The 27,390-nt window shown below is 51.3% G+C and overlaps 1 protein-coding gene and 1 non-coding gene across 2 annotated transcripts; one reads left to right on the plus strand and one right to left on the minus strand.

Moving 5' to 3' along the window:
• TRNAL-UAG lies at positions 1–82 on the plus strand. The gene has a single exon. It is a non-coding gene; the product is annotated as a tRNA-Leu (tRNA).
• A 4,801-nt stretch (positions 83–4,883) lies between these two features.
• SDR42E2 (short chain dehydrogenase/reductase family 42E, member 2) lies at positions 4,884–22,882 on the minus strand. Its single transcript, XM_043560316.1, has 11 exons — positions 21,987–22,882; positions 21,410–21,505; positions 19,812–19,869; positions 18,992–19,110; positions 18,284–18,359; positions 14,400–14,482; positions 12,678–12,815; positions 12,070–12,135; positions 9,991–10,054; positions 8,568–8,641; positions 4,884–6,069 (listed from the first exon to the last, which is right to left on the minus strand). The coding sequence occupies exons 1-11, from the start codon at positions 22,770–22,772 to the stop codon at positions 5,830–5,832; spliced, it is 1,800 nt and encodes a 599-aa protein (XP_043416251.1). The 5' UTR covers positions 22,773–22,882; the 3' UTR covers positions 4,884–5,829.
• Between the last annotated feature and the right edge of the window lie 4,508 nt (positions 22,883–27,390).

A 27,390-nucleotide genomic window follows, 5' to 3' on the forward strand; every position in this document is an offset into this window, starting at 1 on the left:
GGTAGCGTGGCCGAGTGGTCTAAGGCGCTGGATTTAGGCTCCAGTCATTTCGATGGCGTGGGTTCGAATCCCACCGCTGCCACACCCCTTCATGGTCTCACTTTTTCTTGAACCTTTCAATTTGTTTACCATCTCCTAATCCCTCTTCATCTCTTCTCCTTTATGACTCTGTTTTTACAAATGAAATGGAGAGCAAGCGGGAAAAGCAAGAAACTGCAGCCCAGGCACTGCCTTTCCCTAGCACAGTACACAAACCCACCAATCCTGCTATCTGAAAAACAAAAACAGAAGCGTCTCCTTATGTCCAAGGGGAAAGCATCTGAAATAACTTTAATAGTTCCCAACAGACTGCCTACATCTCTAATGCTTCCAGGGGCGGCCAGAGTGAGCAGGCCGCTTTACCCCTTAAGGACAAAGGTTAGGTGGGGGTGGTTTTAATTATGACCTGAGTTGGGAGGTTCCTTTCCCTGCACGCTCTGTATCCTATGGAGAGCTCTGGCTGACTCCACAAACCTCTGTTGGTAGAAAAGGTGTCAGGTGACCCTGTGGAAAGGTTGAGATTTCACCGGGCCTGCCCCACGTGTGGTATCAACCTTGAAGTTCCAGCTTCATTGATCCACCCCCTATTTGGCCTTCACGCTTGGTTCAGGGGCCCCTTGTTTGTTTGTTTGTTTGCTTGTTTATTCAATAACTATGAAGGGCCTACTATGTGCAAGAAACCAAGTTCGTCTTGAGGCTACAGAGCACACAGGCAGGTAAGCTTCTCATCAGCTTTCCAGCTGTGGTAATTTCATTAATTACACCTGTGCAGAGTGTTACGCAGGGCACAACATGCTCACCTGGCTCAGGGTCAACCTAGGATGTGTCATTTCCCTGGGACTTGAAATTGAGAGATTAGGTATGTGAAGCTGGGAGAGAGGAGCTCCGGAAGAGGAATCAGACTGTGGAAAATCCTGGTGGCAATCAAGAGCCTGGTGAGTTTGAGATGCTTTGAAGGCAATTCAGGGCAGCTGAGCAGAGAGCGGCAGGGACTAATGGCAAGAGATGAGGCTGAGTGTTAGGCAAGCAGGGTCATGAAAGCTAGGCTAAGGCCCTGAACTTGGTCCTGAGGGCAGTGAGAAATCATCAAAAGGTTTTAAGATGGAGGGTGGCATGTTCCAATTTTCGGTTTAGAAAGTTCCTTCTGGCAGCAGGAACGGGAGGTTCCATTCAAAGCCTACTTCAGTTGTCTAGGAGAAAGGAGAGTGGCTTGCAGCATGGTTGTGACAGTGTGTAGGACAGAGAGATGTTTTGGAAGTGAGTCTGACCAGACTCACTGAAGAAGGGATGAAGAAGAAGGACGTGTCAAAGTGATGACCAGGTTTTGGACTTGAGCCACTGGATGGTGGCTCTGGTGGTGCCTCTTCTTTCCCTCGGAGGGAATATAGGATGAAGAGGAATTTGTGTGAAGATCCTTTCAGCTTGATTCACAATGAGCGTGAGATGTGGGACATGGGCTTGAGGAGGAGGTTGGACATAGAAGTCTGGAGGTCAAGAGAACACTCTAAACAAATGATGCAGACTTGGGAGGCAGTGGAATAGACGTATTTGCTCAGGAAGAGTGCACAGGGGCAGTAGAGGGGCCAAGACAGAGTCCTGAGGAACGTCATCTTAAATAGAGAGCAGTAGGAGGGGTGCCTGGGCGCCTCAGTCAGTTAAGCACCGAGTTTGGCTCAGGTCATGATCTTGCGGTCCGTGAGTTTGAGTCCCGCGTCGGGCTCTGTGCTGACAGCTTGGAGCCTGGAGCCTGCTTCAGATTCTGTGTCTCCTTCTCTCTCTGCCCCTCTCCCGCTCACACTCTGTCTCTCTCTCAAAAATAAATAATAAAACATTTTTTTTAAATGGGGGACAGAAGAGAGGAGACAAAGAAGGACTGGTCAGAGACATAGGTGGAAAACAGGTGTGGTGTCACATAAGCCAAAAAGAGTATTGCAAACAGGAAGTAGCCAACCATGTTGAACACTGCTAAGAGGCTTGGCAAGATAAAGACTAAAAAATATCCATTGGACTTATGATTTATGGACAAGGTCATTGACCCTGATTAAAGACATATTGAATGAGTTGAAGAGAAGAAACAGAAACATATGTGTGGACAACTGAACACAAAATTTGATTTTGAGGAGGAAAGCCGTAGGAGCACTAGTGAGAGAGGAAATGGGGAGTTAAGTGAGGATATTTTTCAGATGAGAGAGACTGGAGGATAATTTTTGTTTTTTAGTAAACCCTACAGCCAACATGGGGCTGGAACTCAGGTCCCTGAGATCATGCTCTTTCCACTGAGTCAGCCAGACACCCTGAAACTGGGGGATATTTTAGACACCTGGCCTTGCATCTACAACAGGGAATAGTTTCACCGATGATTTTTTTTTTAAGTTTATTTATTTTGAGGGAGAGAGAGACAGCGTGCTTGGGAGGGGCAGAGAGAGAGAGGAGAGAGAATCCCAAGCAGGCTCTGCACAGTGCAGAGCCTGATGTGGGGTTCGAACTCACAAAATGTGAGACCGTGACCTGAGCCCAAATCAAGAGTCAGATAAATGCCTAACCAACTGAGCCACCCAGGCACCCCTTCAGGGTATAGTTTCAGCACTGACAGTGGAAAGCTCATGGATTTACCTTTGATGATCCATTCTGATTGGCTGCTCACACTGCCAGCTCTATTTTCTGCATTCATGTTGCTTTTGCTCAGTGTTTCCAAGTAAGCTAGGCCCTCCTACCTCTCTCAGAACCTCATGCATGGAGGGCTGGTTATCTGAGCTGCCTCTAAAATCCTCACAGGAACTCTGTCTGTTGGGTGCAGGTGCTACCTCCTTTTCCTTTGGGTAAAAACACGAAAGGAGGGAAGCTTTCTTGGCATAGTGACCCACACAGCCCCCAGGCCCAGGGTGTAGATGTTCAGAGCCTCAGGAAACAGATGACTTAGAGAAATGGAGAGAACAAAGGAATTGATTTTCCTTTTGTTTTCTGAAAGCTGAGTTTTGGCAGTAGACAAAAGGTGTAGAAGATTACGCGAACAGTGAAAGTCTGTTTTCCTGGCCCTGGGAACAGATTTCTCAGGATTGATAGAGGAAAGTCAAAGAAGAAGGAGGTGAGTTTAGATGCAAATGTGTTACTGAGAAGAAAGGGAGCCCAAGGGCTGCCAGCCCCAAATGGCCTGAGGTAGATACCAGAGCTCAAACTAAGCCGTGAGATGGCTGAGGTACAGAAGAGCAGAAATAACCATGAGGAGCGTTGGGCCAGTGGGCCTTGGACAGCGCCTCCAAATTACTTCAGCTGCAGAGGAGTAACCCCCACCCTTTTTAGTTAGACACACCCCCAGATTCCTCATCTGTAAAATGGGAATGATAAAACCTACTGTAAGGGTAGCCCTAAGAATTAAATAAGAGCATACAGGGATGTCTGGGTGGCTCAGTCGGTTGAGCCTGACTTTGGCTCAGGTCATGAGCTCACAGCTTGTGAGTTGGAGCCCCGCGTTGGGGTCTGTGCTGACAGCTCAGAGCCTGGATCCTACTTTGGATTCTGTGCCTCCCTCTCTCTCTGCCCCAACCCACTCGCATTCTGTCTCTGTCTCCCTCAAAAATAACATCAAAAAAAAAAATGAAAAGAAAAGAATTAAATAAGGGCATACAGATGAAAGCCCTTTCAAACTGTCAAGCATCAAAACAGACATAAAGGATTATTACTGAGCTTTGAAAAATTATATGCACACAAGTAGTTCAACCTATCAAAGAGGAGCATACAATTTTTAACTGCTTCACAAACTTTCTTAATTGTTCAGCAGAGAGGGATACACTGGGGATGGTCATGTTGGCTCTAATACATTCGTTCCCCTCCACCACAACTTTTGTTAGGCTTGTGATCGTTTTCTTCTCTGCCAGGATCCATTGTTTGATGGGCCAGTTCCACTTGTACACATTATGATATATACATGGATATATTTAAACACTGATATCTTGATACAATCAATACCAAGACAATGTGGAAGGGGGCACTGTTTCTGTGGAGAGCAAGGCTGGATTACGAAGTTTTGTGAGTTTAAACATTAAAGATTCTGGTGATCACCACTGCTCCCTTATTAATATATGGAAGAAATAGGGGCACCTGGGTGGCTCAGTTGGTTAAGCATCCAACTTCAGCTCAGGTCATGATGTCACAGTTCCTGAGTTCTAGCCCACGTCGGGCTCTGTGCTGACAGCTCAGAGCCTGGAGCCTGCTTTGGATTCTGTGTCTCCCTCTCTCTCTCCCCCTCCCCTTCTCATGCTCTGTCTCTCTCTCCCTCTCTCAAAAATAAATAAGAATTAAAAACACATATATGGAAGAAATACCAAATTATAAAGTATGACCAAAACAAGTTCTAATTCTTCCCATTACAATTATATTGGTACTTTTTCAAAAGGTCCAATTCTTTAAAAAATTATTTTTGGGGATATAATTTACATAGAATATTAGCTTCAGGTGTACAACATGATTTGATATATGTATATACTGTGAAGTGAGCACAATATCCAGTTAACATCTGTCACCACATATAGTTATAATTTTTTCTTGTGATAAAAACTTTAAGTTTTTTGTTTGTTTGTTTGTTTGTTTTGAAAGAGAAAGCGATAGAGTGAGCAGGGTAGGGGCAGAGAGAGAGAGAGAATCCCAAGCAAGCTCCGTATTATCAGCATAGAGCCCAACATGGTGCTCAAACTCACAAACCGTGAGATCTTGACCTGAACTGAAATCAAGAGTGAGACACTTAACCAAGCCACCCTGTGTTCCTTGTGGTGAAAACTTTGAAGATCTACTCTCTTAACAACCTTCACATATATAATATAGTATTATTAACCATAGTAACCATTATATCACCATAACTTATTTATTTTATAACTGGAAGTTTGTATCTTTTGACCACCCTAAAAAGTTTTGTTTTGTTTTAGATCTTTTCTGACACAGAAGCCTGTGCTTATTATCAGCCCCAGACTCATAAACTGGAAACCCAAAAGGCCAGGTCTGGCTAGGCAGAAGCCTGGGTCTCCGGTGTCCCTCCAACCCTGGCTATCATCACATAGGGAGAAGTGCATGACTGAGTGAAACCAAAACATCAAGGTAGCAGATCAAAAGCAATTCTCCTAGAATCGGTCTATTCCAAGATCCCAAGACCGTCTCAGGACAAACAGAAAGGAGCTTGGGCAGTGAGGACGGTCCAACGTCTCTAGAGAGGCAACAGCTGCAAATGCCACCCCCGCCAGCACTTAGCCGCTAGAGATGACTCCGGCCAGGCCCTAAGCGCTCACCTAGGAGGCGTGGCTGGGGAGGGGGTGGAGCCAGAGAAGGAGAGGGCGGGGCTACGCAGAATTACAAGCAGGAGAGGGGAGGGACCGGATCCAGAAGGAGGAGCAAGGCCAGTCCCGGAAGGAGAAACCAAGGGGAAGGCTCAATCCTACCGGTAGGGCCAGAAACAGGGCGGAACCAAAGCAGGGGAGAATCCGGGGTCGGGCTAGGTCTGGGCAGAGCAGAGGGAGAAAGCCTAGAAGGCGGAGGAGGCCTTACGGCTACCTCCTCGGTAACCCCGCCAGGCCAGGCATGAAGCCTGGGCGACCCAGAGGGCGGGGCCAGGGCGGGGCCGTGGCTCAAGAGAAGGAGCAGAGGCGTGCCCAAGCCTGCGGGGGGCAGGGCAGGGACGGAGTCAAGACCCAGGGGGTGGGCCCAAGCCCAGGGGGCGGGGTGTGGCCGGGGCAGTGGTTCGGGGGCGGGTCCAAGCCCAGAAGGTGAAGCTGGATAAGAGGAGGCAGTGGCCAGTGGCGCAGGTCAGACATTGGACGGCTGCAGGCCTACGAGATGTAGGGCCAGGGCGAGCAGCCCGAGCAGCAGCAGCAGCCCGAGCAGCAACCGTAGGAGTGTTCGCGCGGTGGAGCCGCGGGACCGCCGGCTCGTAGACCTCACGTATTCCTCGACGACGTCGGCGAAGCGGAACTTGTCTGGCGCGTAGCCAAGCTGGGCGCGGGCCTTGGCGATCTGGAAGGTGTGCGTCACGGCCACGCTGCGCACCTAAGCGGGGGGGGGGGGGGGGGGGGGGGTAGCAGAGTGGCGGGCCCATGAGGGTGGGAAACACATTCCAACTTGTGTTACCCACAGGGAAGAGAGGGCAGGGGTTTCCCTTCCTTCGCACATCAGATCCCATGTGCTGCGTCTCGCACCTCCTCAGGGAAGATTTCCTTTCTCCCTTCTCCCATTTTCCTCGAGAGCGAGACTTCCAGGAGGCGTTTTCTGCATCTCCCCCACCCTACTGAACTTCTCAGTCCCCCCAAAATGACGGTCCCACCTCTGCACGTCCCTTCCCGGGCTAGCGGCCTAGCACAGGGCTGGGAGTCAGCAGATTCTTGGCTATGTTCTAAAAGAAGCTGACCGCCCTGCCTGGGCCCCGGGCGCTGCTCTCCGGAAATGTCCCCAGGAAACACGCTAGGCTTCTCTGGCTACAGCCCCAGGACACAGCCTTCACACCCTCCCTGGTTAAACTTCCCTAAGAGAGGAATTCAATTATGAAGACATGATTCTCTCCAGCTTCTGGGCTGCCTGGGGCCCCATAGGCTTCAAGGGCAGTACTGACAGTTATGAATAACTGAACAGGCCCTGTGCCTGGTCTGGGCTAAATCCTTTCTAGGCCTTATCTTATTTAATTCCCTGAGGTGGCACTAACACTGTCTCCTCTTTACAGAGGTTAGATGACTTGCCTAGACTCACAGGGGAGCCGCATTCCAGGCCCCGCACTTCCTGGCTGTGCTGGGACCGGAGAGAGGATGCCCTCCCACCTCATGTCTTCCTCTGTTGTTCCTCAGCCGGACACTTGGAGGGGGTCTGAGAGAATGGCTTGATTCTCCCATGGCACTGAAACAGCCCCTCTGGCCAAGCTGCTGGTCTTGGATACTTGTGGGAGAGGGGAGAGGCCAGTCTTGTTCCTTTTTGCCCCAGGTAGTAAGTTCAAGGCTTTGGGGGATACAGCTGGGAACTAGATCAGCAAGGTCCTGGACACAGTGCTCTCAGATCTCAGGCTTAGATGTTACCTTACTTTGGGAAGTCTCCCTAACTGCCTCAGACCTAGCTCAGGTGCCCCTTCTGTGTGCTCTGAAGTTCCTAATAATTTCCTTCAGTATAGGCCTTATACTGTGTTAGGTTTCCCGGTTGTCTTCCCCTTTGGACTGTGAGGTATTCGAGGTAAGGGCTGTGTCTTGCCTTAGTTACTCCGCACAGTTCCTGGCACACATTAGGGGCTCAAAAAATGTTGAATGAATCGGACTGTAACTAGCTGGTTGGGTATGTCACAGTTTGACCAGCAGAGGGCGCCAGAGCCATAGTGCCCAGAAACTTCCTTAGCTAAGTAGGGATCCTTTGCCCCTTAGCTGAACAAGGAAACTTACAAGTGAAACAAGAAGCAGGGGAGCTAAGTCCCTTCCGCAATTCAGCAGCGACTTGGTAACTAATTTACATTAATGTGATTCCTGATTCGCTTTGAGCTTGTAATCATTTAGGTCTGGTCTGGGTTCAAATGCCAGCTCTGCTTCTTAAGTGCATGTTCATGGGCAGGTTTTTTCACCCCTGTGTGTCTCATTTCCTCTGTAAATGAAGGTAACAATCTACAATTTCAAGTAGCATTCAAAACTAAATGATATAAAGCACAACACCTGGCATGTCATCACCACTCAGTAGATGGCCACTATTGTCATTATTCTCTTTCCTCTGCTAGTCTGGATAGTTCAAAGGAGAAACCACAGGGAAGTGCTTCTTGCTGTGGCCCATTCCCTATCGTCTGAGTTAAACAGCACTGAGCTTGGAGTATGAAGTCAATTCCCAAAGTGTGTGACCTTGGACAAGCACTAACTTCTCCAGTGTTCAGTTTCTTATAAAGTTCAGTTTCTTATAAAACACCATCATAATCTCTTGCCCTTCCTAACTTAGCAGGACATCAGAGAGAATCAAATGCAGAGTGAACTGGAAGGATTTTGCAAGTAATGCCAAACACTACTATTTACAACCTGCATTAAAACATCCTCTCTTTTAAACTGTATGTACAAAGAGAAATCTGCATCATCATTTGGGAATAGTATTCTGTACACAGTAGGCACTTGTATACTTATTATTCAGTAAGCGTGAACCGTGAACCTAGAACCACCAGGTTCTGTGTGCATGTGTCTCGAGTGTCGGTGGCACTGGTGGGGAGTGTTGGCATATTCAGAAATGTGAATGTCACAGAACCTGTCTTTGGGAGCTTCCGGTCTGGCAGCGAAGATAAGCTGCTTATGAATGAATGACAGGGATGAGGGACAGGCTCAGAGCTAATCACATTTCAGACCAAGAAAGCACAGCCTAAGCAAAAGCCCAGAGGCTGGGATGATTGTAAAAAGCTAGCACTAGATTTGGGCCCACAAGGAAGGTTCTGAGACCTCAGACAAGGATCCAGTTATGGTGTCCAACGGGTGAGGGGTGCTGGCGGTGGGGCTGTGGTGCAGGGCACTTCCCCCCCCCCCCCCCCGCCCCAGCAGCCCACCTACCTCGCTCCGGGTGAGCAGTGGTTGGACGCTGCAGATGGGCCTCAAGGCCAGGTGCACGTACTCCATCACCGCAGCTGTGGGGGGAGAGAAGGGCCAGTGACCAGGGGGCCTTGCTCTGCAAGCTCTGGGGAGACCCTCGGGGACAAATGAGTTGGGGGCATTATTTGCTTTGCTAGGGGGCATTATTCATTTTGCAAAATTCTCCTGTCCCTGGGTTCCTTTAGATCAGCAGTTGTCAGCTCGTGCCGGGGGTGGGGGCTTGTTTGGCTGTGAAATGTGTCACAAGTACGTTGTTATTAATATTAAAGGACTGACATTTGGAAACAAATCAGAGCAGATTCAGAGTTATCTCAAATCATGTCTCCTTCCCCCCCTCACTTCTATTCCAATGTGGTCTCTTGAGTAGGAGAGAAAGAAGTTGCAACGGTGGTTCTCAACCGGACCACTTTTAAAAATGCTCATGCTTCCCCCACCCCCTTGCTCTTGCTGATGCTGATGTAATTGGTCTGGGATGCGGCTGAGGCATTTTTATGTTTTATAAGCTCCCAGGTGATTCTAATGCGCAGCCAGAGTTAAGAACTAGGGGGTTATAGTTAGCTCGCTAGGAACACTATACAATCCTATATAACTGCCAGAACCTGTAGCTGCTCTTTCCCCAGCTGGGGGGTCAAAGAGTGTCAATCATTGTGGCAACGCTGTGCGTGAGAAGTCACCCCACGTGTGGCCTAGTGGGCATAAGTTTGTAAATCCCTGCTTTAAATGTCAAGCACCCCAATGCATTTAAAATACAACAGATCTAGCTAAGATTTTCCAGGAATGCAGCTCTTCGTGTCATGAGGATCACTTGTCCCCCTCGGGCTGACCACTCCATGCCTGATGTCTGCATTCCGGCTGGAAGGAGGCCCGCAGAGGTGATGATGGGGGGTGCGGATGAGAGTAGAGACTGAGCTTCAGGGTGCGGAGGAAGCTCCACCTGCTCCGAGGCAGACTTCTCTTCAGCCCCAGGGCCCCCTGTCCCCCTGACTGGCGTGATGCCTTCCAAGACGGGCCACAGGACTGGGTGTGGGTTTTGAAGTCAGCCAAGCCCGGGTGTGAACCTGCCTCTCCCGCTTTCTCACCGTGGCTCCATGAGCAGGTCATTAACCTCTCAGGGCCCAGGGGCCTCATCTTTACTTGGGTCCAATCATATCCACCTAGAAAGTAGGATAGGGTTTATTCAGGGTCAGGACTATGGCAAGGAGGTTGCCAGGCAAATGCAGATTGGGCTTGGAGCACCTGACCGCTGAGAGTGACGGTCTCCTTAGATTTTGTGCCCTCAGTGCCTCACTCGTCTCCACCTAGTCCTGGCCCTGGGCTTGAAATAAGGTGATGCATGTGCACCTGGTACATGGAGGGCTTGTAATACACACACCCCTTCCCTTACCTGTTAGGTAAACCCAGGAAGTGGGCACCTGGATCCAGGGCTGGCTGTACCCTAGCTTCTCAAACTGCAAGGAAACATGGCCTGAGATGAGAAATGGTCTTTCAGGGGCTGGTGTGGAAAGGCTACATATTCCCTTTGCCCTCTGTAGAGGTACCACCCGGCCCTCTGCCTGCCCACCCAAGAGGGCAAACCCAGCAGCCAGCCCCAACCCTGTGCCAGTCTTGAAATGGAAAGCTTTGATCTAGAAAAATCAAGCAGGGCATGGATGCATGGGTAGGTTTTTAACCTGGGATCATTCACATCATTTAGTTATTATTTCCATCTGCCTACACCCAAAGACATTCCAAGGCACTTAACGTAAAACCTAATTTTTCTAGAATTGACTTTTCTGCTATTAAGGAATAATAAAAAAATCCGGCATGTGTGTGGAGGGTGGTAGGAGATGCATGAAGAGATAGGCTGGCACAAGATGAAGTCTTCACTTGTATAAAAACTGTCTGGGTCACAAGAAAAAACAAAAAAAAAAAAAAACAAAAAAATGGCAATAACAAGTGTTAGCAAAGATATGGAGGAATGGAACCCGGTTACACTGGTTTTGGAAATGTAAAATGGTGCAGCCACTTTGGAAAACAGCCTGGCAGTTCCTCAAAAGGTTAAACAGAGATACCATATGATCCAACAATTCCACTCCTAGGTAAACACCCAAGGGAAATGAAAACGTACGTCCACAAAAAACGTATACAATCTTATTCATAATAGCCCCAAAGTCAAGAAAGCCCAACTTCTATCAACTGATGGATGGATAAACAAAATGTGGTCTATCCCTGGAATAGAATATTTTTTGGCAGTAAAAAAAGAATGAATACTGATATGATGCAGGCTACACATGAACTTTGAACTCATGATGCTAAATGAAAGAAGCCTAACACAAAAGTTCTTGTACTGTACGATTCCATCTATACGAAATGTCCAGAATAGGCAAATCTATAGAAACAGAGAGTAGACTCGTGGCTGTGTAGGGCTTTGGGGTGATGGTTGCACAACTCTAAATATACTAAAAACCAGTGAATTATGTGCTTTAAATAGGTGAATCGAACAGTATATGCTCAATAAAGCTGTTGACATGGACATGTCTGCATGCCCCACAGATGGATCCTCCAGCAGAGGGGTTCTGGTCGACCTCTTCCAGCCAGGCCTGGCCCCAAGAAGGAGTCTGCAGGGTGCTGGGTGTGGAGGCCAGGGTTCTCGGAGGGGCTGCAGCACAGGAAGCCCCAGGGCTAACAGCTTCCTTCGACTTCAGTCTACCTTCCACTTACCCCTTACACAGCTTCATCACATAGTGTGGGGGCATCATGAGCAAACTTCCACAGGGCAAGTCGACATAAATCAGGAATCAGGGAGCAGCTGAGTGGTTCAGTCAGTTGAGCGTCTGAGTCTTGATTTCAGCTCAGGTCATGATCTTATGGTTTGGTTCATGAGATTGAGCCCCACATTGGGCTCCACGCTGACAACATGGAACCAGCTTGGGGTTCTCTCTCTCCCTCTCTCTCTCTGCCCCTAAGCCTGCTTGGGGTTTTTCTCCCTCTCTATCAAAATAAATAAATAAATAAACTTGAAAAAAATTAGGGGGCACCTGGGTGTCTCAGTCGGTTAAGCATCCAACTCTTGGTTTGGGCTCAGGTCATGATCCCAGGGTCATGGGATTGAATTCCACCTCAGGCTCCATGCTGAGTATGGAGACTGCCTGGGATTCTCTCTCTCTCTCTCTCTCTCTCTCTCTGCCCCTCTCCCGTGCTCTCTCTCATAAAATAATTTTTAAACATTTAAAAACAAAAAAATCAAGAATCAGACTGGGAGAGGCTAAGGCAAACCAGGGGAGTACATGGTCCCCCAAAGGGGCAGCCACAACCCAGCTCCAGCCAGTTCCAATGTTGCCCAGTGGACACTATTGCTAGAGCTGTTTTTCAATGTGAAATCTTCCGATTTTCCGGAAGTAGGAAAGGATGACAAGGAGAGGAGATGTGCAGAATCCTTTAATTCTCACTTGGGGTGGAGGCAGGTGGACATCTGGGCACCTACCAGTGGGGCCATCCACTCGAAGAGGTTGACACTCTCCCCGTCATTGATATAGTACGCCTGGCCACTCTGAGAGGGACACACAGGGAGGGGGACAGTCAGGCATCTGCCCACCGCCTGACCCCACCCTTTCAGATGGCTAGCAGCTGCCCTGACTCCCCAGTTCTCCCGAGCAGCCATTGAGGAGTCATGGCCATTGTCTAACCCTGGGGACAGACCTGGGTAATTCCCTTTGAATTCTGAGACTGCCACACTGAAAAGCTGTGTGACCTCAGCAGAGTCACTTAACCTCTCTGTACCTAAATGGGACGAAAATAATGGGATCTCCCTCTTGGGCTATTGTGAAGAGTAAATGTGACAGCATAGGTAAAATGCTTAGCATTTGGTTACCATTAGTTCAGGATCCACAACACCTACATCACAGGGTTACTGCAAGGAGTTAGCGATGCCCTATAAAGACACCCCCCCCCCCCCAGCTTCCCTGGGCCCACAGTTCCACCGGCCATCTTGAGTTGGGGAGAAATGTGTGTGAGCCAGGAACCCCCTAGGGATGGGTCACCCCACCTGCCGTCTGCTGGGGGGAGGTGGGGACAGCATGGCAGGAGACTCACAGCTACATAGCCCTTGGCCATGGTGAGGGCCTCGGCTGCCAACACGTGTGCCTGCACCAGATTGCGCACGTGGACCCAGTTCATCTGTGTCCTGCGGTCCCCAAATCGGAACATGAATAGTCTCTTCTTGATGTGGCTCTGGAGAGGGTGATAAACACAAACCCAAGTCTGGAGTGGCTTTGAATACCATTTATATGATGATGGCTCCCAAATTTCTAGCTCCAGGCCAGACCTAGGTCCTGACGCCTCCATGTCCTGGAGCGTGCGCTTGACCTTCTAGCTCCTGTTCACCATCCCCCCCAGGCCCCCCATATCTTACTAGAGAGCACTCTGTGGCTCAGGCTGAAGCCCTGGAGCCTCCGCTGGCCTTCCCTTCTCTCCAATCCACATCCAAGCCACCTGCAAACCAACTGGACTCAACTATTAGAATCTGCCAGAATCCAACCACTTCTCGTGGCTGTGACCGCTGCCCGGCTTCTATACCTGGACACCGAAATAGCTTCCTAGCCGCTTCGGCTTCCACCCATGGTCCTTGCTGCTGTTCTCCACACAGCCAGGGGGATCCTTCTGAATTTGAAGTCAGATCCTATGTCTCCCTGCTCAGAGTCTTTCAGATGCCCACTGCCAAGTTGAAGGCCAAAGTCCTGACAACGGCTCAGGAGGCCCTTCTGACCTGGTCCCAGCTATTCTCGGACTTCATCTCCTACTAACTCCCTTGTGCACCAGCTCCTGCCACACGGCCTCCTCCTGGAATGTGCAGCAGGCTCCCATCTTGGGGCCTGCTCCTGCCTGGAAGGTCCTCCCCTAAACACTCGTGTGGTGCACCCTGCCAGCTCCTTCAAGGTGAAGAAGCCTCAAGGTCCCCCTGTCCCCTGCTTGATGAGACTCCCTGGCTGCCTGTGCGCCCAGCTCCCACACCTTGCTCCCCCGTCCTCTTTCTCCATCGTACCCGGCACCTTCGAACACTCTTTATCATTTATCATGCGTATTATCCATCTCCTCCTGTGAAAATATAAGCCCCACAAGGATAGGAATCATTGTCTGCTTTGTTCACTGATCTGTCCCGAAGCCTGGAATAGTGATCTTTCTAATTTCCAGGTTTGTACCCAAGCTGGCTGCTCTATTTGGACCACCTTCTCTCTACCACCCCATTTCTTTGGTTAATTCTTTCTTCTCTTTCCAAACAGCATAGGCATCACTACCTCCAGGAAGTCCTCCTGGACTGCCCCTACCAGGTCGTCTCTGCTGTGCTCCCACATTCTCCTTCTTTCCTCCACATAGCCCTTACCACACTGACTGTGACTGTGGCATCCATCTCCCTGACGTGGCTGTGAGAAATGTGAGGACAGGGCCTCCAGTCCCTCATAGCTATACTGCTGGCACCTGGCTTTCTCTGGAGAGAGGCTTTCTATATGGCAGCACGAGATGAGCCATCTGGCCATCTTTGAGCCCACATCTGAGTAGGGACAGTAGGCTCCCTCTGCCTCTTTGGGGTCATAGCTCCGTGTCTCTCCAACCTGTGCCTAACCTTGGCTGGCACACACTGAGACCTTTGTTCCTCGTGGGTCTGATAGGGGTAGGGACATCTCCCAGAACTAAGAGTCCCAGGCTCAGGACATTGCCCCAAGACTGACACAGTGACTGTAGACTGGAAGAGCCCCATCCATGCATACATCAGCCAGACTCCTCCTGTGCCTTGCGCACAGGCCTGGGTTGACATACCGCCACACGGGGCAGGTGCCTCTGCTCTTCAGGGCCATAGATCCCCGGGGGCCGGAGCACACACGTCCGCAGAGTGCCTCCTCCTAGGACACAGGGAGGGAGGTCAGGGCCTGAGGAGGGGTGGACCAGCAGGGAGAGACACAGACATGCTGTCCACATCTCCCGGTCCTTACCTGGATAGGTCGGCAAGGAAGACAGCCCCTTGGGCTTTCCTCATTGAATTACTTATTCTCAGTCCATCAGTCAGTCATTTAACAAACAGCGTTGAGGGGTTCCCCAACCTCTCCCCCTTGCACTGGGCCCTGGGATGGATGCTGTGGAGAACCCAAGGATGACCAAGCAATGGTCCCTGCCCTCATGATGCTCACGGGCCAGTAACAGAGGTAAGACTGAGATGCAGATATGTACGTGGCCCATGACAGTTCAGTCAGCACTTGGCAGACATAATCTCCTTTGGCTCCCCTGAGAGTCCTACTGTGCCCATTTTACAGATGCACAGAGAGACCCTCACTCCTTTGTGCCAAAAGCTGTAGCTCTTTCCTTTTTCTGATCATCAGCTAGATAAGGACTCTGGTGGCTCTCAGGGAGAGCCTACTATGTGCCTGGTGCTCTGGTAAGCCAGGTTTTTTTTTTTTTAATGTCTATTTATTTATTTTTGAGAGACAGAGAGAGACAGTGTGAGTGGGAGAGGGGCAGAGAGAAAAGGAGACACAGAGTCTGAAGCAGGCTCCAGGCTCTGAGTTATCAGCTCAGGGCCTGATGCGGGGCCCGAACCCATAAACTGTGATGAAGTCTGAGGATTAACCAACTGAGCCACCCAGGTGCCCCCAGGGTTTTTTCCTTCAAGGCAACCCTATGAGGTGAGAACTGTTACTATCCCTGCTTCCGGATCAAAGAACCAAGCCTCAGAGAAGGGACGCGATTTGCCTAAGGGCACACAGCTCAGCCCAGTAGAGATGAGATGGGGGACCAAAGCCCAGGTTCTGATGCTACAAACGGACTCTGTGTTTCTGCTCGCGCAGCCTTGGTCTCCTTGGAAAATGGGTGCTTTGTAAGTAGTGGTAGCGATTGTACTTTTCAGGCAATCAGTGGAGAAGGAAAGAGACTGGAGCCATCAGCACAAGAGCCTGGAGGCTGTCCCCCTCACTCTCACTGCTCTGTGCCAGCAGAGTCCCCCAGACCAACAGGGAGCTTGGTCCAGAGTCCCCCAACTTCTCTGGCACGGGTCTCCCCACATTGATGGAAGCAGTAAGCAAGTCTCCTCTGGAGAAGTCTGGGGGTACAGACTGGAGGCTGCCACAGACATATGTCTGTCAAGTCTTAAGAAACCCTACAAAAATTTCAGTTTATTTCATAATCTATTTAAGATTAAAAAAAATTTTTTTTAATTACTTATTTGTAAATTATTTGACTTTCAATCCCAACCCCTGGAGATGGAACCTTCTGGAAGATGTTCCTACTCTCCTGAGGCTCAGGTTCCCCAAGGGACCGCACCCCAGTTTGGGAAGCCCCAGTGTACCTTGTCCTCTGGGACCAGAAGCCCACCTTCCTTTGGGGGTCCCTCCCCCTCTGCACAAGGTCTTAGGGGACCATCAGTCTAGATGCACCAGATGTGCCACTCTCCTCTGAGGTGGTGGCCACGGGACCCAAGCTGGGCCAGTGACATGTTCTCACCCAGGAATGTGACTCTCGGTATCACTGACACCGGGCTCTAAAATCCTCAGAGTGGGTTCACCCTGAAGAGACTGGTCACCAGCTCCTGCCACCCAGGTCCCCGGAGCTGCCCCAACCCTGTCCTATTTGCAAGCTCTGGTGATCATTTTTATGCAAATATATTTTCCAGAAGCTATCCCACATCCTTCCGTAGTAAGTTCCTTTTCTTCTCAAACTTTGCCAGGGCCAGTGTCCTGGGTCATAGCCAAACACCCTGACTGCCTCTCCACCGATATCCTCACTTTACAATGAGGCCAGTGCCACGGACTGAGTGGTAGCCCCAGAAAAGATATGCCCACATCCCGGAACATGTGGATATGACCTTATTTGAACGAGGGCCTTTGCAGATACAATTAAGGCTCTCAAAATGAGATCATCCTGGATTATGCTGGTGAGCCCCAAATCCAATGCCAAGTATCCCTTATAAGGGACTCACAGAGAAGAGACACATGAACCGCAAGGAATGAGTGGGGCCATAAGCTGGGAAATGATTCTCCCATAGAGCCTCCTACAGGAAGTGCAGCCCAAGCCACACTGATCTCCAACATCTGGCTGTAAACCACAAGAGAAGACCTTTCAGTTTTAAGCCACCAAGTTTGTGGTCATTTGTCCCATCACACTGAGCTGAGATCTGCACTCTCAGGGCTCTGCTTCAGGGACCAGGGCTCTCCTTGCCAGGTTACAGGCAGAGTCTCAGGGACCAGCTTGTGTTAGCAGGGACTGGAAATCACCCAGCGTGACCATGGTTGGACTCCTGGAAGGCAGGTATCAGGTGAGCTTTTCTGTAAGCAGACTGCAGCTAATTTTAAACTCTGGGTCACCTGGGCATGGTCAGGGGAGCGGCGGAGAGGTCAGGTTGCAGCTGACATTGACTGGTGGGGCACCGGGCAGCCACGTCACGGAGGGGCAGGGCCCAGGGTATCCATGACTCCCGACCACGAAGAGCTGGGGATGCTCGTATAAATAATTCTTGTCCAAAGGATTAAGTGTCTGGTTTGCAGGCTGCTGGTCCAGCCATGGAAGGCTCCAGGCAGAAAAGAGAGTTCAACCGCACAGGGTCAACCCCCTGGGAAAACACAGCCGGATGTATGTTCCCACTGGGATCAGGGGTCAAGGCCTGACAGGCCCAGGGTGCCAGGATGGAGTGGGAGGATTTTAGGGAAAAGAGCCTGTGCTCAGTGGCCTGCCCAGCTGTGGCTGCAGTGAAGCATGATGGTTCAGCTCCAGGCTCTGGTGTTAGACGCCCCCTGGAGTAGGGGTGGGGTGTTCAAATCCCACCTCTGCACCTAATAGCCAGGTGACCTTAGCTAAGTCAGTTCAGCTCTCAGCCTTAGCCTCCTCCCCTGTAAATCTGGGGATTATAATTGCAACCAGCCCTCACTCTCCAAATCTCCTTGGCTCCTGAGTTTAGATGCTTAAGGTAGTAAGAGAAACCAAGTTTTCTGATTCTTTTTTAGTTTCTGAATTTCAGAAAGCAGAAAGTGATCACTTGAAGAGCAAGGGATATATCTAAATCTATCTGGCTCCTGAGTTTGGAAAGCAGGGGATCCTTAGGATTCTTAGTTCATATGGATGCTGTAAAGAATTACTGAGACCTTTGCATATAAAATTAGCATGTAAGGGACACCTGGGTGGCTCAGTCGGTTAAGCATCCGACTTTGGCTCAGGTTATGATCTCACGGTTTGTGGGTTCAAGCCCTCGTCAGGCTTTGTGCTGACAGCTCAGAGCCTGGAGCCTGCTTCGGATCCTGTGTCTCCCTCTCTCTGCCCCCCCTCCCACCACTTGTGCACTGTCTCTCTCTCTCAAAAAATAAATAAACATTAAAAAATTTTTTTAAAAAGTAAAAAACATCCTTAAACTAGATCTACTCCTATGTGGCAGAAGAAAGATCCACTCTTATCTGTCTCTTCCCCCACCCAAGATGTGAGCAACTTGAGGGCAGAGACCGGACGTGACTTTCTCCAGACTATGTCCCTGATGGGGTTTGGGCACATAGCAGGTGCTCAGAATTTGTGGAATGATGAATGACAGAGGCCCTGGGGAACTGTCCTTTGGAAGGAAGGTGAACCTCAGAAACATAGAAGCTGAAAGCTAGACTCGCACATATATTCTGGGGGGAGGCAGCGGGAGGCATGTGTATTTGCCCTGAGTAGGGCCCCACGACACTTACCTGGGAGAGGTGTGCCATTGGCCATGAGGGTCAACTGGTCAGCGATGGCTTTGGTTCGTGAGTAGTGGTCCATATGCTGCCAGAGGACAAGGAGAAGAGCACCACCAGGTAGGGGTCAGCGGCACTGCCCAGCCCCCCTGGGCCCAGGGCTGCCCTCCCTGCTTCAGACTACATAGAGGCTGGATTCTGGGGGCTCCCCCTGGGAAATGGCCAGCGCCCTTCTTTTCCCTTGGGGTAGGAGCCATGGGAGCAGAGTTCAGAGCAGTAACAACGACCAGAGCTCCTTCACTCGGGGCGGGTCTTGCTGGCCCCCAGCGTGAGCCCCGGGATGCAGATGCTGCGTCTGCACTGGATGAACTATTTCCATGCAGTCCTCCAGGTGTTCATGGCATTTCACACGCATCAACTCGCTGCCTGCTCTCCACACCCCACCGGGGTGGTGTTTTCACGCCCAGATGAAGAAACAGTGGCTCAAAGTGACTTGCACAAGGCCCCACAGGTAGAGAGTGGCCTGGCTGGCTCAAGGCCAAGTCTGTCTGATTTCAGAACCCCTAAAATAGGAGGCTTGTGCTACCCGGTTTTGGGGACCCCTTCTTCATGGGACTCAGCCTGAGTTGTGAGCTGACCCTGGTTTCCATGCATCCCTACCCTTCGGGCTGTGGATCCCAGGCCCAGTGGTCCTGCCCACCTCTCCTGGAAGCCAGGTACCTTCTCCAGTGGGAAATATGGCACAGAGTCCTCATCACCCTGTTCTATGGGCTTCCCGCCGAACACGACATTGACGGTGCTGGTGTAGATGAGCCTTGGAACTCGCCGACGGACGCAAACTGCAGTGACAACGGCACACACACACACACACACACACACACACACACACACACGGCCAAGATGAGTAGAAGCTGGAGGAGGAGGTGCCCACTGGGACCTCCCTGGGAGAATCCACTGACCTCCACCCAGTCTTTGCCACACATCCTGGCCCCTGGGGCCCTCCCAGAATACAGAGCTGCTCAGGAGGGAAGGGGTGTGGGTCAAGTCCGGGCTCCGTGGGGCCCTGGGAACCAGGCTGGCTCACTCCTCCTTCTCAGTATGGCTGTGGCCCCTGAGCTACCTTGCTGGGGGCAAGTCAGAAGAAAGTTTCAATTGATGGGGACATAGGAAAGAGACACTCTGGAATCAGAGAAAAGACCGGATGCAGGACAAGGCAGACATGCCCAGAGCCCCCATAAGTGGGTCTTCTATTTTGGTGCTTCAGCAACTTTTCTAACTCTTGATCCCTGAAATGTAAACTCCACTGCCCGTGTCCCCAGACATGCTGTGGCCACACTGACCTGTCCCATACAGGGGCCTGGGCAGGTCTGCAGTTTAGGAAGGATGTGCTGCCCACAGGCCCTACACTGGGGTGGGTGGGGGCAGGGGAGGAGGGTCCCACCTGTGTCCCCCTACCCTGTCCCCAGGGCCGGGCCTGTGGCAGGAGAGGGGAGAGAAGCAGGAAACACACAGCAGGTCACACTGAGCTCGGAGTGCCTACCATTGATTACTAGTTTGGTGCCTCCAACATTTATAGACTCAATCTGCTCTTTTTGCAGCTAAAAGACAAGACGGAGGTGGGAAGTCATGGTGCTGTCATGCCTCGTCGCTGAGGCCATAAGGCTGGGCTTAGGGTCGGGCAGGACAGGGCCTACAGAATGTCCAGCTCAGAAGCAGGGATCTGGGAGGCCCACAGGAGGTGCAGGAGCCCTGGGTACCAGTGCCCAGCTCTGTCAGCATCCCCCTGAGCGCCCCCCACCTCTGCCTGGCCCTCAGCTATCTCATCACCTCCCCTCTGGGTGGTCAGCAGGATGAAATGCACCCTATGGGAGGACTTGGTACAGTGTTTGACCCAGAAAAGGGGCTCAAAATGTTTGGGTCATTTCCTCACGATGGGAGTCTCAGTTTCCTTATCTATAAGACAGACAAGAGTAATACTGTCCATGCCCTCGCGAGGTTGGGGTGTGAAAAATAAAAACACCTCGTCTGCAGAGAGAGAGCTGCTCGTGTGCCCGGGAAAGGGCGAAGCCTGTGCATCTGACTTAATCCTTCCGACCAGACTAGGAGATGGGTTCTGTCTTGATTTTTAAACTATATTTATCCTCATTGCAGTTGCTTTTAAATAGATAATACAATCACATGGTTAAGAATATCTCAAACAGGGGTGCCTGGGTGGCTCAGTTAGTTGCTTGAGTGTCTGGTTCTTGATGTCAGTTCAGGTCTTGATCTCAGGGTTGTGAGTTCAAGGCCCATGTTGGGCTCTGTGCTGACAGTGCAGGGCCTGCTTGGGACTGTCTCTCTCTCTCTGTCTCTCTGTCTCTGTCTCTCTCTCTCGCTGTCTCTGCCCTTCTCCTACTTCCACATGCACATGTGTGCGTGTTCTCTCTCTCAAAAAAAATAAATAAACATTTAAAAAAAATCACTCAGACAGTAACAAGGGTATATAGTGAAAAGGAAATGTCCTTCCCATTCCTGACTCCCAGCCTTCCTCCCACCCCCCGCAGAGGCAACCACTGTTCCTATTACAGGCCGGTGTATTTCTAGACATAATCTATACTTATTCATATCAGCACATACACACGTGTGAATATCCTAGCTTCTTTTTTATACAAACAGGAGGATATCAAACACTGTTTGTGCACCTTGGAAATTGTTCCGTTATCAACACATATTGAGTTACTTCATTCTGTTGAATGGCTGCATAGAATTTCAATGTGGGGAGACTTTACAATTTATTTAAATAGTCCTTAACTGATGGGCATTTACTTTACTTCCTGTTTTTCTTATTTAAAACAATGCTGCAAATATACACACAGTGTGATTTCTGAGTCAAAGGGTGTCTGTTTTGATGGCTACCAGCCCACTGTAAGTACTAGTACGGAGGAGGAAACAGAGGCTCAGAGAGGTTAAGTTAACTCGCCCTGGGTCACACAGCGAGAAAGTGGCAGAACTGGCATGTGGTCCCATGGATGCAAAATGCAGGCTGGGTAGAGTCTGAGTCCTTCCTGGATTAGGTGAAGGGCACGTAAAGTTGGGGGTGCACAGAGCCCGGATCTGAACGCCGCTCTAACTCCAGGTATTGTATGTTGGGGTGCTCACCTTCTCAACACCGGACATCCCATAGGATGCCACGTGGAAGACGCAGTCCACCCCTTCGAAGGCACGATACAGGGCTTCTTCATCTCGGACATCGGCCTGAAACACAGAAGGAAGAGATGGGGCCAGGAGGTTTGGGCCAAGGCAGAGATACCAACCCTGCTCCTTACCAGCTCCCAGAGCTGGTCCCCTGACCCAGGCCGAGCACCGTGGGAGAGGCTGTGGGGCAGGATTTAGCGTATGATTCTACGGGGCATCATCATCTTCATCATCATCGGTGGCTCCATTTATCAAGCCAATTCACAGGGGCTGTGCTCGGTGTTTTACATGCACAGTCTCATGGCCTCCCCAGAAGACCCTCGTGAATCCTGCTTTCTATGGATGGGGACACGGAGGCTCAGACATGTGGAGACTTGTGGCCATGGTTGCCCAGCTGGGAAATGCCAGAGTTTAAATAGTCTGATTCCAAGAGCCTGTTCTCTTCAATATCACATCACGGGTTTCACATCAGACACTGTCCCCAGACCTCCACCAGCACCCTGGGCCCCCCCACCAGTCCCCAAGATGCTCATCACCGCACCTGGATGAACTCGGTCCCCGGGGAAAGCTCCCACTGTGGTCGGCGGAGGTCGAGCAGGATGACAGAAGTGCCACTCTTGGCCAGGCTAGAACCCAGGCTAAAGCCCAGGTAGCCTCCTCCTCCAGTCACCAGAACCTTCTGCCTAGGGGCCTGCATGGGTGTGGCCTGACTCTTCTGCTGTGGTGCTAGTGTTGGGGCTGTCTCTGGCTCACTGGGTTTGGGCCCAATTCCAGAATCCCGTCTGGGCCCAGGCTCTACCCCTGGCCCAGGTAACGGTGCAGCTCCTGGCCTAGGTACTGGCCCGGGTACTGACCTAGCTCCTGACCCAGGCCCCAGACCTGGCTTAGGTCCTGAAGCAGCACCAGGCTCCAGCCTAGGTCTGGATACAGCACCAGACCCTGGTCCAGGTCCCGGAACAGCACCAGACTCTGGTGCAGGTAGGGACACAGCACCATGCACTGGTCTGGGTCCTGAAATAGCACCAGGCCCTGGTCCAGGTTCTAGAACCACACCAGGCCCTGGTCCAGGTCTGGTCACAGCACCAAGCCCTGGTCCAGGTTCTAGAACCACACCAGGCCCCGGCCCAGGTCCTGACACAGCTCCAGGCCCTGGCCCACGCCCCAGAACAGTAGTAGGCCCTGAAACTGCACCAGGCCCCGGGCCAGGCCCTGACTCAGACCCCAGGCCTGAGACTCCTCCCCAGGCCCGGCAGACAGGGCAGCTCTTCTCGCCCTGGCCTGCAGCTCTGCAGGCCTCTGGGGAGGAGCCTGCTGGGTTGGGCTTCATTCTCTACTGAGCCATGCAGACCCAGCATCTGTCCACCTGCAGAGAAAAATAGAAGAAAGAACATTCTAGAGTTGTCTTAAGTCATGTGGATTATCAGATTAAGGGGAACTCCTGGGGGTGCTTAGAGACCCTTTGAACCTGTCCCTTTCAGAATTTTGAGAACTTTCAAGGTGGTTGCTGCCTCCCTTGTGTTTTACAGCTGGGGAAATTGAGGCCCAAAGTCACATTGCATGGCTGAGGTTTACACCAAGCATTCCTCACTTCTCTACCAGTTCCTTAAAATCCCCATTCCCATGCAGTACCAGAGGAAGGCAGAGTAAATCATGCCCAGAGGAACCCCAGCAGACTGGAGGTGACTGCTTCTGACTGGGAAGATGGGGAGGGTTTCCTGGAGAAAGAGATAGAAGGAAGAGGAGGAAGAGGAGAGAAGGGGAAATAAAGGGAAGAGATGAGGAGGAGGAATCCCCATGGGGTCTATAAGGGCTCTGTGCTTGGGAACCTGCACGGAAGAGCTGCACCACCCCCACCCTGAATCTGCAGCCCCTGGTTCTCCCAGGTGCCCCAGCAGTGCAGGTGGCTGGCAGTACAGGTCTGCCCAAGCCCTCTGCTGGCTTCAGGGTCAGGTCGGTGAACCGCGGGGTCCAGCACTGAGGATCCTGTCGTCCTGACTCCAGACTTAAAGTGACCCAGCTTCAGTCACTATCACCATCTTTATCCCCCACCCCCCCATCTCCTGCTCCACCTGAGGCTAAGGCAGCACCAGGGGCCGGATGATCATCGTCACCATAATAACAGCAGTGACCATATACCGTGGGTCAACTGTTTGCCAGGCCCTGTGGATACAGAGGCAGGTGTCTCTGCTCTGCATGATGCCTACTGGCTGTAAAAAAAAAAAAAAAAAAAAGGATGGGCACAGGGCACCTGGGTGGCTCAGTTGGTTAAGAGCCTGACTTTTGATTTCGACTCAGGTCATGATCTCATGGTTCGTGAGTTCGAGTCCAGCGTTGGGCTTCGCTCTCTCCTTCTATCTCTGCCCCTCCCCTGCTCATGCTCTCTCTCTCATTCTCTCTCTCTCAAAATAAGTAAAATAAACATAAAAAAAAAAAAAAAAAGAATGAGCACAGCCGAGTGACTGAGTGATGAGCCCCATGGTTGTTGCTGGGAGTGTCAAGGGGCAGGGGCCCTGACAGATATAGGGGCTGTACCTTTTGGTCTCCCCCTTATCACTGCCCTGCTCTCCAAAGTTCTAGGTCAGGGACACAGTCACATGCTGTATAAACACTGGCACTCATGGGTTTAAGAGTGAGGAGACATCCCAAATCTGAGTCATCACTGGGGATGAGTTTAATTCCCCAATGGGGATGCAGCCCCAGAGTGGAGCCCTTCTCTGCCTAGGACTCTGTTCTAGGGACTGGTCTCCGGGACTGGAGCTTTCTATCCTATGGGGATGTGTGTGTGTGTGAGAGAGAAAGAGAGAGAGAGAGAGAGACAGACAGACAGACAGACAGACAGACAGACAGACAGACTGGGTGAATTCCTTACAACCTCCCTGTACCTCAGTATCTACAGCTGTAAAATGGACCCAAATAACCCTGGCTGCTCTACCTCACCAGGTGATTGTGAAAACGCAGATGCCGGAGCCCTTGGCAAACCACTGGAAAGCATGCTCCAGTAGGGCTTTGTTCACAGCAGCGTCCCCAGCACCTAGAACAGGGCTGGCGCCAAGCAGGTGGTAAGTAGCTGCTGACTGCATGAAACCACCGGGAGCTGTTCTGCATCTGGGAGTGTTGCGGCCAAGCACCTGCTGAGCGCAGCCAGGGCGGCATTTAATTCTCCTGGCAGTCCCGTGCAGTAGAGGATGCCGCTCCCATCACCCAGCGATGAAAACTGAGGCTCAGAGAACATTCGCTAACTTTGATGGAGTCTCAGTAAATGGGTCGGCCTGGGTCCAGGTCCCTGGGGGCCCAAAGTGGAGTTTGGTGAAAGCAACTGGGGAAGGGGCGCCAGGGACCCACCCCGGCCTCAGCGCGTCCCGGGGGCGGGCAGGAGCAGGTGCCCCCCCCCTCCTCCGAGAGCAGCCCCAGCCCCGGCCCCGGCAGCTCGGGCGTGTCCTCGGCCCCCCGCCCCGTCCCCCGTCCCAGGGTCCCCAGCCGTCCCCACCCGCACCCCTACCCCCCAGCTCCCGCCAGCGCCCGGCTGCGCTCACCCGGCTGGGCTCCCGCGGCGCTACGTGCTCCCGGCGGTGAGCCCACCTTCTCCGCGTGAGGCCCGGGCGCTGCTGGGCGGGCGCCGCCTGGGGCGGGGCGGGGCTGGGCTCCGGGACCCGCCCCGCGCCCCGCCTCCCGCCCCGCCCACACGCGGCGTGGGAACACCCCCGTTTCTCTGGAGCCCGGTGCAGGCTCTCACAGAGGGGAAACTGAGGCCCGCCGAACAGGGATGGGGTGAAATGGGCTTAGCTGCTGGTCGGGAAAGGACGCAAAGGCCCTGCGTGCTGGCCTGTCCTGCCGCAAAGTGGTCCTGGAACCCCAAGAAACAGTGTTTCTTCCTTCACCCCCTTACCCATCCATCCGCTCCCCAACACGTTCCTGTCTGTGCAGGATGCCTCCTGCCTTCCCTGCCTTCTTCCTCGTCCACCTGTTCATCATCTCACCTGTTCTTCATCCACCTCGTTGTCTCTTCATCCATCTTCTCACACAATTTTGTTTTTGCTATTTTTGTCCACTCATCTATTCATCTTATCCATCCATCCATCCGTCCGTCCGTCATTCCATCCTTCCACCTTATCCATCCAGCCTTCCATCCATCTAATTGGTTCCATGTATCTTTCTTGCCTCCTGTCCACCCATCTCTTTCCCCTTCCTTCCTTGCATTCTTCCACCCATTTCTGGGTTCATCTGTTCTTGGGGGGGTCATTCCGCGTTTAGGGGTGCTTCTTCAGTGCTGGTCCTTCCCTTACGCTGAGGACCAGCTGGATCACACCATCCCTGGAAAACCCATTTGCAAGGCGCAGTGACAGAGGGGAAGGCATGTGCCCAGCAGCTGGTGCTTCTGAGGGCCGACTCTGAGCCCCAAATGCCACCGACACCTGGTTACTTTGGTCTGAAGAGGCTACTGGAAAGTCTTCGCCCGTTGGACCCTCCTCCGTGGGCATAGGTGGGTGTGGGAAAGAGAAAAGAAAATCTTAGGCAGAACATGCCAGGTGCCAGGTGGTAAGGTATCTTACTTGCTTAATCCTCACAACTCTGTTTTGGCCCAATTTTAGAGTCAGGGGAACAGGTTCAGAGAGATGAAAAGAGGCTTCAAAGCCTGGTGGGGGGAGAAGGCCATGGAGTCAGCCCTGGCGTTAAATCTTGGCTTTGCCACTTTCTTGCTACGTGTCTTTGGGCAGCTACAAGGCTCAGTTTCCTCATCCACAAACTGGAAATTGTGTGTGCTGTACGGCTGTGACGTTGTTGGACTTGGGGCACACAAGGTATATGCCAACAGTATGGTGCCTGCCCAGTCAGGGCTCAACCAACGGTAGGGGTTATCATTATATGAGAGGTTGGGGTTCACACCCGGGTCCTGTGCTTCACCGCTTCCCCAACCACATCCAAACTGTGTGCATCATTCCGTTTACCAAAACCAGCCTGTCCTCTCCCATCCGAAGGGCCACAGGACTCCTATCCCCAGGTCCGGCTGGCGGCTGTTGTCCTGATAACAGCATAGTTTACGATACAATAGTTATGAGTTGAATTGTATACCTCCTTGGCCCCTCAAATCCACATGTTGAAGTCCTAACCACCCAGTACCTCAGAGTGTGGCCTTGGAAATAGAGTCATCTCATATGTAATTAAAGATAAGTAATATAGAGTAGGGCCTGGTCCATTATGACCGTTGTCCTCATGAAAGCCGGAAATTTGGACACACACATGCACACAGGCAGAGCATCATGTGAAGTTTGGAGTTCTGCCGGTCCTTTAAACTCGGACTTGCAGCCTCCTGAACTGGAAACAATACATTCCTGTTGTTTCAGCCACTCAGTTTGTGGTACTTTGTTACAGTAACACTAGCAAAGTGATAGAAACACCACAGGCCATTTTCTCTGTTTGTAGAGGTGAGTGAAACAGCAGCTATCCGAGAGAGTGACCAGACTGAGATCCATATGGTCACTGCTGCCTCCCTGAGCCCAGCACCGAGCCTGGCCAAAGCCTGGGCTTGTCAAGCCTTAGTGAACTGTGGGGTTTTTTTGGAGACCCCTTGAATTTTACAACTTTGCCTAGATGAAGATATAGAATATTTCCAGCACTTCAAACGTCCCCAGTATGACTCTCACAGTCACTATTCTGACTTTTGTTGCCAACAAGAGTTTTGCTTGTTCCTGGACTTCATATAAATAGAATTACTATGTATTTTTCTTTTGCCTGACACTGATCATGAGATGGATGTATATTGTTGAAAGCAGTTATAGCTCATTATCTAATTATTTATATTATTTATTTATTTATTTGTTTATTTATTTATATTTTTAGAGAAAGGTAGGGGGGAAAGGGCAGAGGGAGAGGGAGATACAGAATCTTAAGCAGGCTCCACACCCAGCAAGAGCCCAACGTGGGGCTTGATCACATGACCATGAAGT

This window comes from Prionailurus bengalensis, chromosome E3 (genome assembly GCF_016509475.1).
Source record: "Prionailurus bengalensis isolate Pbe53 chromosome E3, Fcat_Pben_1.1_paternal_pri, whole genome shotgun sequence".
In the NCBI taxonomy this organism is placed as follows: domain Eukaryota; kingdom Metazoa; phylum Chordata; class Mammalia; order Carnivora; family Felidae; genus Prionailurus; species Prionailurus bengalensis.

What these genes read in the sequence shown, in the direction of transcription:
- SDR42E2 (XM_043560316.1), bottom strand. Translation starts at nt 22,772, where the DNA reads ATGAAGCCCAACCCAGCAGGCTCCTCCCCAGAGGCCTGCAGAGCTGCA. An exon ending in CGGGGACCGAGTTCATCCAG is followed by an intron (nt 21,506 to 21,986) that starts GTGCGGTGATGA and finishes TCTGTGTTTCAG; the next exon opens with GCCGATGTCCGAGATGAAGA. An exon ending in CACCAAACTAGTAATCAATG is followed by an intron (nt 19,111 to 19,811) that starts GTAGGCACTCCG and finishes TTGTCACTGCAG; the next exon opens with TTTGCGTCCGTCGGCGAGTT.